The following is a 14,659-nucleotide window of genomic DNA, read 5'->3' on the forward strand; positions in this document are numbered from 1 at the left end:
CGATCGAATGACCTTTGAATGCTATAATCTTGCTCTAACGTAAAGGGGCTTTCCGATTTATCGCTGCACGCAACCCAGAATCACGATTAGTGTCCTCTTCTCTGAGTCAATTTTTCACTGAAAAGAAATAAGAAATTAGACCCAGGGGCCAACGCGGCGTAAAGAACCCAAATTCACGCCGCTTGCGAACCGCAGCTTACGGCTAATTTCTGACCTTCCAAGACTTCCAGAAAGGTAAAGATGTACCGACTCCAATACCGTGGTCGCTTCACCTACCTGACTTCCGAGACGAGTTCCAACGGGTGGACCTTTTCAAGCTCTTCCACGCGCTCCTCAGTCCTCGATGAGGATGTTCACCATCTTTAGGTCGATTGTTTGATGATCCTCTTGGCCGAGAAGGTAATTAGTCCTTTCCAGTGTTAAGAAGAGCCCAACCTGTGTGTGTGTCTTCTGGAGTGATTTGAAGCCTGAAGGAAGCGTTGCTTCTTCACGCACACCTCTACAGGACAGGGCAGCCGTTGGAAATACACAATCGACGAAGGCTCGCCACTTGAAACTTTGTGTAACGTTGTGTTTGCACTTCAGAAGTAATTTAATTCTCTTGGCAGGCGAACGACAGCACCGTCAAGTTAACATGAAGTTTTCAATCAAATTAAATCGAAACTAAACTAAATAACAGAGGCTTTACCCGCGCACTTTAACGAAAAGAGTTCTCACTTATTTTTCATTTCCATTCTTTGTTTCGTCAGAACATAAAAACATACCAGTGACACGCAAAAGAGGCACCACCACCACGGAATAACAATTCTCTGATACTTGATATTCTTTTCTTTGGCTGGCGCTTTCTTTCCTTTTTCACGACACACACTGACTAAATAATCATGCTCACCGCAGCACAGAAAGGCGCAAGAAAATAGAAACCCGTCGGAAGCCCAGCAAAGGACGAACAGCCTACTCGAGCACCAACAGAAACCAACACCACAAACAACAGGCCACGGCGAACTCGCACTGGCAGGATCTATGATTCGGTGGCTCACGTGCACCCGCCACACCGACGGTGGTTGATTGGAAGCGCACTATTTCTGTACCGATTTTGCCATCGATTAGCACCGCACTCGCCGCACACGTTAACGGGTGAAAACTGAAAAAGGCCAACTTGGGATACGCGTAGCGTCTGGAAGAACATGCACCGTAGAACTTTAGCCGATGGCCCGGGAATCGCTGGAACCTACGTTGGTGTATCGAAATGCTTACGCGGGTCGGTTCTACACGCCGTTCTTCACAACCTTCTGGAAACTTTGGAGCCTACTCGTGAGGCCAACTTTAGAAACTATACCTATACTGTATCAAAATATTACCAAATAAGCAAATAAGCAATGGGAGACCAAACGAAACACAAAACACAACCGCACGCGCTGAATTTTTGACATTTCTCTGAAAAAACAATTGGATCTGTATTTTCTGACAGCTTGAACTAACTGACTTTGCGTTCCTGAAGCTCACTTTTCTGTTTTTTTCTTTTTCTCTCTGGTTTTCTCTCTGTATTTCTCTATTCTCTCTCGTTCCTTGCGAAAGGCCGGTCCACACGCAACGATTTGACTGCTACTTCGATCTGTGCAATCGCATCGCATTGCAATCGCAGCGTAATTGCACCAATTTTGGTCGTTGTCGACCACCGACGCAGATGTAGAAAATCTAAGCAAAAGAGCATCAATATCTGTCCAATTTCCAAAAGTTAAACGTGAGAATAATTGCTTACAAACAGAGGATAATGTAAGTTCTTATGCTGTAAGTTCTTTGCTGGTAAATCAACAAAATCCAGAAAAACCAGAAAAAATTATTCAGAAATCAACTTACCACTTTGATTTCTGTTTTCTCGGGCCAAAAACACGAATGTAAACACGTTTAATATTTTGGTTTAAATTTTTTTATATTATGCCTGCCACACGAAGCGTAAACAATTTGGCATTATACATTGCTTTTACGCTAGGTTTTACGCTTCGTGTGGCCCTAGTTCATTGTTCGGTCGTTTTGTTACCACCAGAGGGCACTGGCACTTTGGCATTACACATTTGTATGCACGGCATTTGTAAACATTCTCGCGCGAGCAAATTTATCAAGTGCCACATAATAAATAGATTAAGTAATACGCAGTTCTCGATGAAGAATTAAACAACAGTGTGTGTTCTTTGAGCTAGCATTCGGTGAAAAACACAAACGAGATGCCCGCAATGGCGAATCCATATTTTACGCTGTGTTCGGAGTAAGAAGTCCTACGATCCCGACGTGTTGCCAATGTGTAACCTTTCTTTCGTTTTCCAGTTTCGATCCGCCGCCGTTGAAAAAGTGCAAAATCTGCGAGGTGGAAGGTACCAGAATGGGGTCGGTCGTCTGTGATGCCGACGATCGCCGGATGTTGGACCGGATACTTGCAATGACCAACGTCCGCGCAAAGCCGGTTTTTGGTATCATCACTCCGGTCTGCGATGAATGTCGCGAACGGATCGATATGTACGATGATCAATTTGAGCCTCAGATTAGGGACTTACTGTTGCAGGATCTGGACCCGCCGGTTATAATAGAAGAGTACGATCCTTTGCTGGGAATCGTATACGATTCGAAGGACTTGAACGACACTGACGCTTGGGAGGAAAACTTTGAACATGATCCTAGCGACCTTATCCCGTCTTTTGTGGAACGGCAGGTTACAGTTGAATCGTCCGAATATGTTCCAGATTTGGCACCGGCACCAAACGATTCTTGCGAACCAATGCAAGATTCGGATGTGCCGGCACGCGAAACGCAGGTTGAAGACCCGGCGGGCATTTCGGATTCGAAAAAACTGATATTGGTAGACGAACCGAACAAGATCTTTAAGCACATGTGCCCGATTTGTGCGGAACAGTGCAAATCGTTGAATAGCCACATGAAAATTCACGTTCGCAAAGGATTGTACGCTTGCATGTACTGCCAGGCGAAGTTTAGAACCAGAAGCTTGCTCGCTCATCACAATGCGACTCACACTCAGAGACCGTTTTGCTGTAATCTGTGCAGCAAAACGTATCGCACCGTGTTTAGCTTGAAGGCACATATGGTAGGTATTGCCCTCACACGGTCATTGATGGTATGTAAAACTTGCTCTCTTTCGTTCCACCCGGCATAGACTCTATGAACAGCCCGACAAATCTGCAGGAAGATGAAACGATAGCTGAACCAGAATTAAGTGGCACTTGCTCTATGAACAGCCCGTCTACAATGGAAGAAGATGAAACGATAGTTAAATCAGAACCAAGTGGGACAGACTGTATGATCAGAACGTCTACTCTGCAGGAAGCTGAGACATTATTTGAACCAGAACTTAGTGGCATAGACTCTATGAACAGCACGTCTAGAATGCAGGAAGACGAACCGATAGTTGAACCAGAACTAACTTCCATACACTCTACAAACAGCACAGAAGGTGATGAGCCGGAGGAGCAAAGCAGTTCAGGGTTGTTGCTAGAACTTGAAATAACTCCAACTTTCGATTGGCGGCACAAAATAAACACAGACTTATGGGAAATACTGGGGGTGCCGACCTCACTGAGCATGTTGCATGAAATGCAATCTCGCCGCAAACGTAGAAACAACGCAAGTAGCACGTACAACAATGGGTTACACGAAAGTTGAGTATAAGAACGGTGCCAATTTCTCTAGTTGTTGCGAATTTTCTCTCTCAAACCGTTTCGCAGATTGTGAAACAGAAATGGAAACAAATATTGAATGTTGAAACAAATTTGAAAAACTATAATCAGTTCGATAAACTGATGATGAACTAGATTAGACAATAAAATTTGCTTTGGTAAAGAGTGATTTGCCTTCTATTCATTTTATTGCATGTTTCGATGCTGATCGTTTCGTTGCTCAATGTTTCCCCAAGATTGTTCGAGAAACCCGTTGGCAAAGCTTGCAACGTGCAACGGAACATTTAAACCTTCGTTCGTCGAAGATCAGATCTTGTCAAGGCAAGGTACCGATCATCGAGCACCACCTCTTTCGTCGACAGCAGCTGGCACCCGAACGTCCCATACCCACGAAAGCACGCGGTGCGCAAAGCACGAACGATCGTCGTTCAGTCTTCAGTCGTTTGCGAGCGATCGAGACGGTTCGTCACTTGCCGTGCCGTTGAAGTCTTCTGTCTGAGTCTTTCTTTCGCGCTACGAAATTCTCGGCGAGTGTTGTGATCATTTTGCCGACGTTCTACGACCACAACAGAGACCGTCCTTTGGTGAAAGGATCGTGAAGGACGCCCGGGCCCCTTGCTCCGTGTTGGTTTCATCGCGGATTTCGCTCCGGAGGTCCAGAAGTGCTTGGAGTTTGCGTGTGTCTGTAGTGCCGCTGCGAGTGGATTTTGCGGCGGAAATGGTCACCGTTTCGTTGGCCACCGCACCGTATTGCATCGTGCAATAAAGAAAATCGTTTCACCCGGCGCAAGCCCGGCCACCCGGTGCATCTCCGTCGACGTGTTCGTTGGACGTTGGTTCGCAAGGGGCGGCTCGAAAATCGAAATTCCGCGGTGAGAAAGTTTTTTCGCCGTGTTTTCTCTCGCTCTTTCGCACTACACACGCACAGTGTGTGTGCTTTCTTCTCTTTCTCTCTCTTTCGGTCGTTCGCTCGCGTACGATCGATTGAGACGCGGATCGTGCCGGAGGAATCGGGGTGCTGCAGAGTCGGCGGTTGCGGTGGTGGCTTCTTCAATTGTGTCGCATCGCGTAACGAAAGGAAATCAAGTGAATAAATATTAGCCACTGTTTAATTGAAAAAGGTAATAAAACAAACCTCACCAACAATCCCAGCGAGCTTTCGTGTGTGCGTGCGAAGAAATGGTCGTTTTTTCGAAGGTGTGAATTGTGGTGTCCCAAAACGTGTCTCAACCCAGGCAGGGTGCAAAAGCGTCACATTGGCAACAGGCCCTTTTCCTGCTGTGTCCTCTGACGGGATCAGAATCAGCGATCTGTGTGTGTTTGAGTTATGTGCAAGTGTTGCGAAAGATGCTAGAGATGATTGATCATCAGACGCTGAAATGATCTCTGTCGCTGTCAATTCGTTGGTCCGATAGAGTAATAAAGGCCCATCACGACAGAAGTAGGTCCTTCAAAGCACCACAAAGTTCACCAGAGAACGATCAACAGTCAGCATTCACGATGACGGTGATGATGGCGGCACGTACTCTAGTTGGACTACGTACACGAACGAGGCGGCCACTGCTGCTGATGATCTTACTGTTGGCGTTTGATGTCGTTTCATGTAAGTATATTTGCAGACGCATGCTGGTGTACGTTGTGAACGGACCCGAAAAGGTCAACCCGGTCTGCCTCGGCCCGTCGGAGCGTGAGAGAGGGCGTAGGTCGTTTGAATGTTTTAATATCTCTTTCTCAACACTTTACGATCCGATTGGCTTACGACGCATAACTTAATGCTCCGAGCAGCGGGAGAATCACGTGTCAGGGCCACCGCTGCTAGCCGAGTGTGCCGTGTGGATCGAGACCCTGCCGCTACGAGCACGTGCACTTGCTGGCGTGCCATTCACTTGCGCAAGTACGCAAAACGAAAGGGAAAATAACACGTTACAGTGTTGTTTCACTTTCGTTCGAAGCGGTGACGGGTCCCGGTCCGTGACGGCGACTACGGGCTGGGTGGGCCGGAAGTGCAGTTTGGCCTGCACCCCTTTGCACGCCCTCCAGCTTTTCTCTTTTTCCGCCAATCCACGGGCGGGCTGGCGGGATGGAGCTTTTCTTTCGGAGCGGAAAAACATAAACACTGGCTGCCTTCCGGGGAATGTCGAACGTGATCGATTTTTTACGCCACTCAATTAAGCGCACGCCATTTTTCCGCCGCGGTACAAAACAACAACCGCCTCTTCTGGTGGCGATGAGTGATAGTTACGAACCTTTTAGCTTTCGTAAACAACCGGTGTAATTGTGGATGGGCGTAGCAAAAAAAAAGAACGAAGAAGCCGCTTCCGCTTTTGTGTTCCAACATCTGATAAAACATTGCGCAACTCTTCGGCTCTTCGGAATACAGCGGGATGGCCTCCCCAAAACTGCGGGCGGTGCCTTTGGTGTACGGCTGTTTTCGGTTGTTGATACACAAATTTGCAACGCCCGTCGCCGCGATGGATGGCCCGACGAGAGGATGGTGAGATGTTGTTGCGCTGGTACTGGCTGGTGGTAAAAAACTGGTTACTTTAATTGGTGACAGATTTTCAAACGGACCAACTCTCGCTCCCGGACATTTGTGCAGAAAAAGGCAAACCACTCCCTAATGAACGGAATTAACGTATCCCAAAAGCGTTCATTACGCAAATCGCATTCCTGTCTGCGGCCGGACATTGGATGGGATCGGCTTAATTCGTGGCACTAAAAGCTAATTAGAGATCATTTTATATCCTTCCCGTAATCCATCAACACATTCCGTTCGGCGCACACCGTGGTACGTTTAATTTGATTAGCGACCATAAAAGATGCGTCTTCATCGTGGCCCACTGCAGCCCCATCCGTGGGGACCGTCACGGGAAGCTCGCTCGGGCCGCGTCAACCGTTTGACAATGCTAATCAGTTTTCACTTTCACGAAACGACGCCCAATCGCGGCCTTTCTCGAGAGGGTCGCGAGACCTTTGATCGGTTGCCGTTGCCATCAATCCGGTGTGGGGAGCCAGGCAGACGAGGCTACCAAAATGGCCAACGGTCGGCTGGTGGACCGACATCTTCATGGCTAACGAGGGTCCTCAGGTGCCGGGCTCCGGCCAAAGATGGCCGTGTCAACTTACGTTAGGCCCCAATCATGAGAACAAATCAGTGATTGATTAATCGTTCGACTGGTATTAGCTAACGGAATGATGAAGATCGGCGTGGCACCGAGCCTTGCATAATAGTGGTGGATCGTCAGACTATCCGACCCTCGCCCAATTGATTCCATTTAATGCGCTACTCTGTTAAAGACGTATAATTACATCGGCAGATAGGGATGACGGATTTGACGGTGTTTGCAGCAACATAAGTAAAGAAAAATAAATTCCCATTTACGTCCATTATGAGGATGGGATGGATAGTTAAGGTTCACATCAGACACGGTGCCCGATAATAAAGTGCCACGCCACAATGCAACCGACTACCCTCTGACGGGGCGTGCGATTTGATGTGACGTGAAAAGTTCTCACGAACTGACGTGCGTTGGAAACGCCGTCACAATAAAAGTCATTTAAGGAGCGAGCGACGATCACTTGTCGGTTTATTTCTGCCACTTGGGCAGGGGCCCACGTCAAGGGTCCCAAAGCTACACGGGCTTCAATGTGAAGTATCTCATGATCGCCGACAATGCTGCGAAGCGATCGGCAGCGGCAACGGCAATGAAGTATCAGCCATCGGTGTAATCACACCCGAAGTGCTGCTTTTGAAAATGTTTCCCACTTGAGAGGGAAAATGCAAAATAAAAGTCATGAAAGACGTGAAGATGATTGACCAGCACCGTGCCTTCGGCTGCCCGCGATTTGCGGTGACGACGCGGATTGCGTGATGAAATTGTTCGAAGACAAAGCAAATGAAGATGTTGGTGCGAGACGTCTCAAGAGTGATTGTTCGGCTGAATGATCTCATGGAGCTTTCGTGGAGCAGCGGCAGGATAGCTGTCTGATAGGTAGGTGGGTACAGGCACTTTCCACCCACCGGTACCCCCCGTGAGCATTGGGAAAATTGGAATCATAATAAGCGAAAAATCGGGCCACCCGACGGTACCCAACACGCGCATCTTGTAATTCTTTCCCTCAATTGCGCGCCCCGTTGCAACTTTATTGCCACAATTCAATAATCGTCCCGTGCCCGTCGGTGTTTGGGTTTGGTCAGCTCATTTGCATGAAATCCGAGTGCCTGGGAAGCGGGTTTTATGTTGCAAACGCTTTACGATGTGGGCAGCCGCCAGGCTAAATTTTTGGGTACAATGCCATTAACACCATGCTCTGCCCGCGGCCCGCCACGATGACATTGACACCGTTCACACCGGTGGCTCGAGGGCCGAACTAGCGAGTCGCAAGATACGCGCGATCAGTGCCTCCCCGTGACGGCCACGTGATAAACGCGATCAACAACGTCATCATCGGCAACGTTATAATCAGCCCGGCGGGTCGGTGAAACCGAACTGGACCTCGGACGAAAAGTGACCCCGTTCGGAGAGCACCGTTTTACTCTTTGCTTCCCACCCATCCTTTTGCAGGCTGTTGATCTGAGATCTGGTTTAACCGAGTTTGCTCCGCGAAAACGGGTGGAAAAATGGCGGTGGCGAAAAAACGACGAAGACGACGAAAATTAAATACAGCAACTCATTGTGGTGCCGTGCACAAGGCTCGGCCCGCTGGTTCACAAGGTCACAACCGTGCCGGGCGTTTTGACCTGGTGGCCTTTCGCTGCAGCGTTACGACCACCTCGGTTTCGTGGTAGTCGATGGTATTCCGGGAAAAATGGTAGCAATTGCATCACAGAGCAGAGGAACTTTCGAATGAAGTTTATGAGTCTTTTTTGCAGTACTTTTAATGTATTTGTGTACTTACAATTGAAGTCATCACCATGTTAATGACTCTAATGTTTCTTGTGACATTTAGCTAACGCAGCATCATAAACGGATACTGATGGAGCCAATCTCCGCTATGCTTATTGCCTGGTCAAGCAGCATTGCAGTATGTTGACCCACTTTGCCGTTAATGTCGAAGGTGCTGAGGGGCCACGCAGATCTCCGCAAACGGCTTCCTTCTATTGCATTAAGTACTTAACCCTCTCAACGGCACATCTTGCGACATCGTACCTCGTACGGTTCCCGTGACAAGCTCGTTAGTGGCTCGTTTCACCACAAGAGGAATGCAAATGCTTGCCTCGTCAAGCGCTCTTAGACAAGTTTAGTTACTACTTAAACGCACTGCGCCGCGTCTCCTTCCGTGGGCGATCGATTAGTTTTCTCTTTCAACTAAAACCAGTATTCAAACACGCCGTATTGTGCAACCAACGCCGGTAGGGTGCCACAATTGCGAGTGGTGCACGGAGCACTTTCGGAAGTGGCGGAACAGATTGTAGTTGTACTGTGCGAATTCGTGGCGAACCCGCCACGGGGGTTTCTCGCCTGTCACTAGCCGTTGGAGTCTTTCGTTATGCCCCCCAGGGAACGGGTTTTCCGCGCCAAGGTCTTTCGATTGTGTGCGACAATTGAACGAATTGCTCGGCCGAGCAAGGCGGGAAGGTCCTTTGGGTTGGGCCGTCGCTGTGCGCCATCAGGGGCGACCGTACGCACGGTGGGCTGGCAACCGCAAACAGGTTTCTGATCATGCTTCTTACGTAAACGCGCGAGATCGAGCCATGAGCCGCCGGATCCGTGAACGTCGATTGCTGCCGTCGGAAGGAGAAAAGCTCGCAGCGAAGGTGTTTTGAAACTAAAATCAGAGAAAATTGAGCGACAGTTGCTGTTGTCGGACGCTGACGTTGGTGTTGGCACTAAACCCGCCAACACATCCACCTTCGAACATCTCATTTACACGCAAGATGATTAGTAGAAAACCGTTTGCCAGCTTCACGCCTTATTAATGTTGGCGGTAATTGATGAGTTTGGTAACCGAATTATACACTCCTGAAACCATCAATTTTAGCACTCGCCCCAAACAGCGACCGACGACGTCGATGAGCGAGCGAACGAACGAGCGAACAGCGGGCCGGGATGTTGGGCTGTGATGGGCCAGACGTCATCATTAGAGGATGATACGAATGGTGGCGATGTTGACGACGACGGCGACGATGATGATGATGTTTCGGGTGCGTGTTTCGGAGTGAAAAGGCTCGAATGTCCGAGGCCAAACTATCTATTGAGCAATTTGCACCGTCGGGGGTCATTTTGTAATTCCGTGCTTGTAGTCCTGTGTGTAGGTTTTTGTACCTTTTTCAACATCACCTTTTCCGTTCGATGAATGAGCGCTTTGCCTTCACTGTCATCGGTAGGTATTTTGGCTGTTCATTATCTAGTTGAATAATAAATTTGTTGTATTTCGTTAAGGTTCAGAAGTCTTCAGAAGTCTTCAGTCAAAGTTCAGAAGTCATGGAGCCAATGGATTCAAATTTGATTTGTTTGGTTTACTATAGGTTCTTAGTGGAGAGTTTGAAATTAATTCAAGCCTTTATTAACTAAAGTAAAATGGCACCACTGGAAGAAGATCAAATATCTGTGGCTGACGTAATAAACCCTTTTTGACTTCATTAAGGCTTCATAAAGTAGTGCCTACAAAGCTCTAACACCATATGAACCGATGTTGGTGAAGTCTCGATGACTTCACAGACGAAGGCCCCCGAAGAAACCCCGCAGAGAAACGGAAGTAACCATTGCGGAACCCAAAATTTGTAGGCTAAACAAAATCAAAGCCACAAAAGAAAACCCAACCACAACAACAACCAACCAACCAACGGAAAGCTTCCCGCACCCGAAGCAGGAGCACACACCGCTCTCAACAGATTGCCCTCGCCTGGGGTTGACGTGAAAGCATCATTTGGTGGAGCGATTTAGCCCCAAACCCGGAGCCCCGGGTTGTGTGTGTCCATTTTTTTGGTTTTGTTTTTATTGCGCACCTTCCATTTTGCCAACCGCTGCGGTCGTGTGTGTGTGTGTCCTCGTACCCTGAAATCAACCCACAATTCGGTTATTAAAAATGCCCACTTACTCATTCATTATCCGTCCTCCCGTTTTCATTCCATGTGGCCGCCGCCGCCGCCCCCACGCAGTCACAAATGCGTTCATCGTACCGGAGGAGCTGCCATCGATACTTTCCCTGGTCTACTCCAACATTCCACCGATCAAGAAAGGTAAGCGCGCACCAGCACCGATCCGGGGTCCGACCCGATCCAGTCCGGAATGCAAATGCCGAACCTTCCCGGAGAGTGGATCGATCAATTACCGAAGTCGAATTATGTAATGTTATTCCCGGCGAACCCGACGCGGAAACAGGGTTAATGGAGATCCGATCGGTCGATCCGGCGTTTCCGCCGGAACGGAAATCACAGGATCGGAAACCGTTGTATCCGAGGCCCAGTTGTTTCATAATCTCGGAATCGATCCTCCCGCGGGTTCCCGATTGTTATGGTGGCTAACTTTGTAGGTCCTGCACCGACGTCCGAGATTTCGGTCAGCGTGCGGCGCGATGGTGGTTTCGGACCGCCACATGAGTCAGCGAGTGTGACTTTGGGTGACACCATTGACGGTTCCGAACCGGATATGAAATCCGGTATTTCAAGAATGGCTCACACCCGAAAGTGTAATCATTCGAACGGTGCGAAAAGTGACGAAGTTGTTTCCATAAACAGCTATCGACGCATAACTTGCACTTTGGGCTTAGTTCCATAATGTTCAAAATTATTAATGGGGCCGAATTTTAGATTTGGTCCGGCGTATAATACTTTCACCATCGGCGAATAAATTTGCATCGATCACAATGGCGCCCGTTGTTCTTTCAAGGACTGTTTTGGTGTTTTTCCTATTAAAGAGCGCGTAGGAAAACATAATTTTTTAAAACGAGCCTGTGATGAGCAGCAGCGTGGGACAGGTGGCCAACCCAACCCGTTATCGATACGCAACAACCGGCCACAACATAACCACCCAGATGGGCAACCGCTAGTCAGCGGAAAATTGATTGCCCTGCCCTCTCTCGGGCGATGCATCGAAACCAACAAATGCTAATCGCGTGGCTCGGAAACCGAGCTGCCGGTTTTGCCTTGAAACCGCGCCCGTCCACAATGGACGATCGTGGTCGAGGGACAAACATCGCGCAGCGCCATTCGACGACGATCGGCGAGACAACTTTCCCTTTCTGTTTGCATCCACACCGTCTCGGACATCCGGACGGACCGTCTTCGCGCATCGGAGCGCGGACCACGGGCAAACATCAATCGAGTCGCGCAGTACAGTGGGGTGCATAACTTTCATTGTGTGCACTTGCCGTGTTGGGATTTGTCCATCGTAATGAAATGGATACACATCAAATAGCCGAACCACAGTGAAGGGCGCTTCGAGAGGATCGCTGGGAAAAATCCTCTCTTCAATCTCCACGTGTTTGAGCGTGGCCGGTTCGCCAGCGACACCGGGCCATCAATTGCATAAGTCTCGGCAGCAGAGAAAATGGAAAATTAAACGATTCTACTCCGTGCTGTAATTCGCGTGCAGAAAATGGCCACAATTCGCAATTGCCGGCAAACGGTGTATTATGGCATCGTTGGCGACGCTAAGTGGACTGCTCCCGTCTCGGGGGAAGTGAAACTGTGCAAAACACTCCCAGCCCGGCCATAATTTTGCCGATGAAAGTTGCCCGATGAAAGTGGTACTTGCTCGCGGGATCGTCGATTAGACGCTCGATTGCACGGTGACCGCCCGGTTGATCGGTCCCATCAATCGGACGATGCAAGATATTAAAATGCATCGTCGCTAGTGAGTGAGCTCCATGATCGGTTTCGAAAGATTTCATAGGAGAGCCATCATTTTTATAGTAAGTTAAGGGGTGACTCGAAGGGAGGGTTGAGGGTTAAGGGAGAACGTAGCTCGAAAGACCTCAATCCTCCCTCAGGATTATCGTTTAAAATCGAAAATTCAGTATTATGAAAGTCCCCAATATTTTACAACTTAAGGATGACGTTAGCCAACTAAGAATGAATGACAAAATTGAAAATAAACCAAAAACTTGAACTTTTGCACTCTTTAAAATACTATTTTCACGGCTCTTTTTGAGCTCTAATATCAGTGCGTCAACATTATCTAACATTCAACCGTTTTGACAAAAGGTTGTTAGGAAACGAGTGTCGTGGAACGTTCTCCATCGCACCGGCCAATAAACTATTTCAATGTCAGAGCGTAGACTTAACCCAAAACCAAGCAGACCCAAAACATCGATTAACCTTCCACTAAACTCGGAGTGGTGGCTCCGAGCTCTCCGAAACTATGGCCTACAAACCGCACCAAACCGTCATTCGTGGCACACCAAATTGGAAGGCAGCTTTGCGTCATTAGCCTGGAGGCCGCGGAGGTCTCTGCCCTTGAGCAGTGGCAGCGCTCTCTTATGCGCTGTGTGGTAACTCTGTGTTAGCATGTAACGGTGAGCCACCGTTGGACAGCTGCATCCTGGGATTGCATTTTGCAAAGTCAGAGTTTCCGTTCCAAACCCGCTCAACCGGTTCAGTTTCACTTCCGCCGGAGTGAAGTAAGAGTTCCATTAAGGTACGATTTTCCATTTTCTCCACAGGAACCGATTCACGGATAGGTTTTGGCTTTCGACTTGGCGAGCATGCGGATTTTCAGGTTCAGCTGGAGCTTGGTCCCCAGCTTAACACGCGACCGATCGGTGAGTGTGAAGCGAGCGCGATAAACTTTATATTCGAATCAATCTTCTAACGCTTCGTTTCAGGAGCGGCTGCCGGAAGTAGTAAACGATACGTGGATAATGAGGACTATGCAAACTCGATAAGGGTAGGTCGGACGCGGGCGCCATGGCGGAGACCAAACTAAACAGTGCACACTAAACTCCGCTTTCTCCGTAGAATCCACCCCGAAGCGGATCGTCCTGGCTTCAAGCGTGGTCGAAACAAACGAAACAACGGCAGCAGTTCAACAAGGATAAGCTGCGGGACGCACTGATGCCCCCGGCACCGGTAATGAACGAGGGGGCCTTTAATCAGCTGCAGCAACTGTACGAAATGAACAAACAGCGCGAGTACGAGGACTCCATCGGTACGCTGCCGGCGGAAGTGCTGGAGACGCGCATCAACCTGCTGAAGGCGTTACACAATCCGGTGACACCGTTTAAGCCCATGCCCGGTGAAATGCGAGGCGAAAGTGAAGCGAAGAGTTTGTCCACGAACGAAGCTCAAGCTGCGGAACCGACGGTTGGATCAAGCAATCAGATTATCATCGTTGCTGAACCGGCTGCCCCGTTCAGTACAACCAACGGAGTAGCAGTAGCGGCTACAAAGCCCACGATGCTGTCAAGCACGCCCCGGGAAAATGAAGTCAGTAGTAGTAGTAGCAGCAGCAGCAGCAGTAGCACCACCACGGCCACGGCAACCATCGATGGTGGTCGAAGAAACGTGCGGCGACGCACCAATCGACCGGTTAGCAAGCGGGACAAGGAACGAATTACGGCTCAACTGTCCGATGTGTCGTTGGACTAAGTTTTGCAGCACCGCCGCCACTGTCCACGGCTGCGGATCGGCGGATGTATTATAGAGGGCGGGTGTGAAGCCGGACGCAACAACGGCTTCGCAGAATGTTCGATGTATATAGTTAATGGTTTAGGATGTGATATTTATTGACTACTGGCGGGTCGTTCCTTTGCACTATCCGACGAACGTTGTGGGTGTACTAGGTGGGGCAGCGTTTAAAAAATAACGAAAGCAGTACCTACCTAGTGTAATGTATTTTAAAATAACGGATGCACATAAGAAAACCATAAGCAAACAACGCGGGGAGGGTTTATTTATTAGATCGCATACGAACGGAAACGAACCAATAAAGCAAGAGTGAGTCCGGGAATGAAAGGCAATAGTAAACGATTGTTTCCTGTTAGTTTGGTCACACAGTAGAATAGGACGGATTAACAAAATTCTTCACATTTGG

At 48.7% G+C, this 14,659-nt stretch overlaps 1 protein-coding gene across 1 annotated transcript; it reads left to right on the forward strand.

The window, feature by feature from the left end:
- Nucleotides 1–5,195: 5,195 nt before the first annotated feature.
- Nucleotides 5,196–14,566, forward strand: LOC128273399 (uncharacterized). Its single transcript, XM_053011346.1, has 6 exons — nt 5,196–5,286; nt 10,786–10,866; nt 13,290–13,388; nt 13,452–13,513; nt 13,585–13,956; nt 14,017–14,566. The coding sequence occupies exons 1-6, from the start codon at nt 5,196–5,198 to the stop codon at nt 14,212–14,214; spliced, it is 903 nt and encodes a 300-aa protein (XP_052867306.1). The 3' UTR covers nt 14,215–14,566.
- Nucleotides 14,567–14,659: the final 93 nt, after the last annotated feature.

This window comes from Anopheles cruzii, chromosome 3, assembly GCF_943734635.1.
Source record: "Anopheles cruzii chromosome 3, idAnoCruzAS_RS32_06, whole genome shotgun sequence".
In the NCBI taxonomy this organism is placed as follows: domain Eukaryota; kingdom Metazoa; phylum Arthropoda; class Insecta; order Diptera; family Culicidae; genus Anopheles; species Anopheles cruzii.

What these genes read in the sequence shown, in the direction of transcription:
- LOC128273399 (XM_053011346.1), top strand. Translation starts at nt 5,196, where the DNA reads ATGGCGGCACGTACTCTAGTTGGACTACGTACACGAACGAGGCGGCCA. An exon ending in CATTCCACCGATCAAGAAAG is followed by an intron (nt 10,867 to 13,289) that starts GTAAGCGCGCAC and finishes TTTTCTCCACAG; the next exon opens with GAACCGATTCACGGATAGGT. An exon ending in ACTATGCAAACTCGATAAGG is followed by an intron (nt 13,514 to 13,584) that starts GTAGGTCGGACG and finishes CTTTCTCCGTAG; the next exon opens with AATCCACCCCGAAGCGGATC.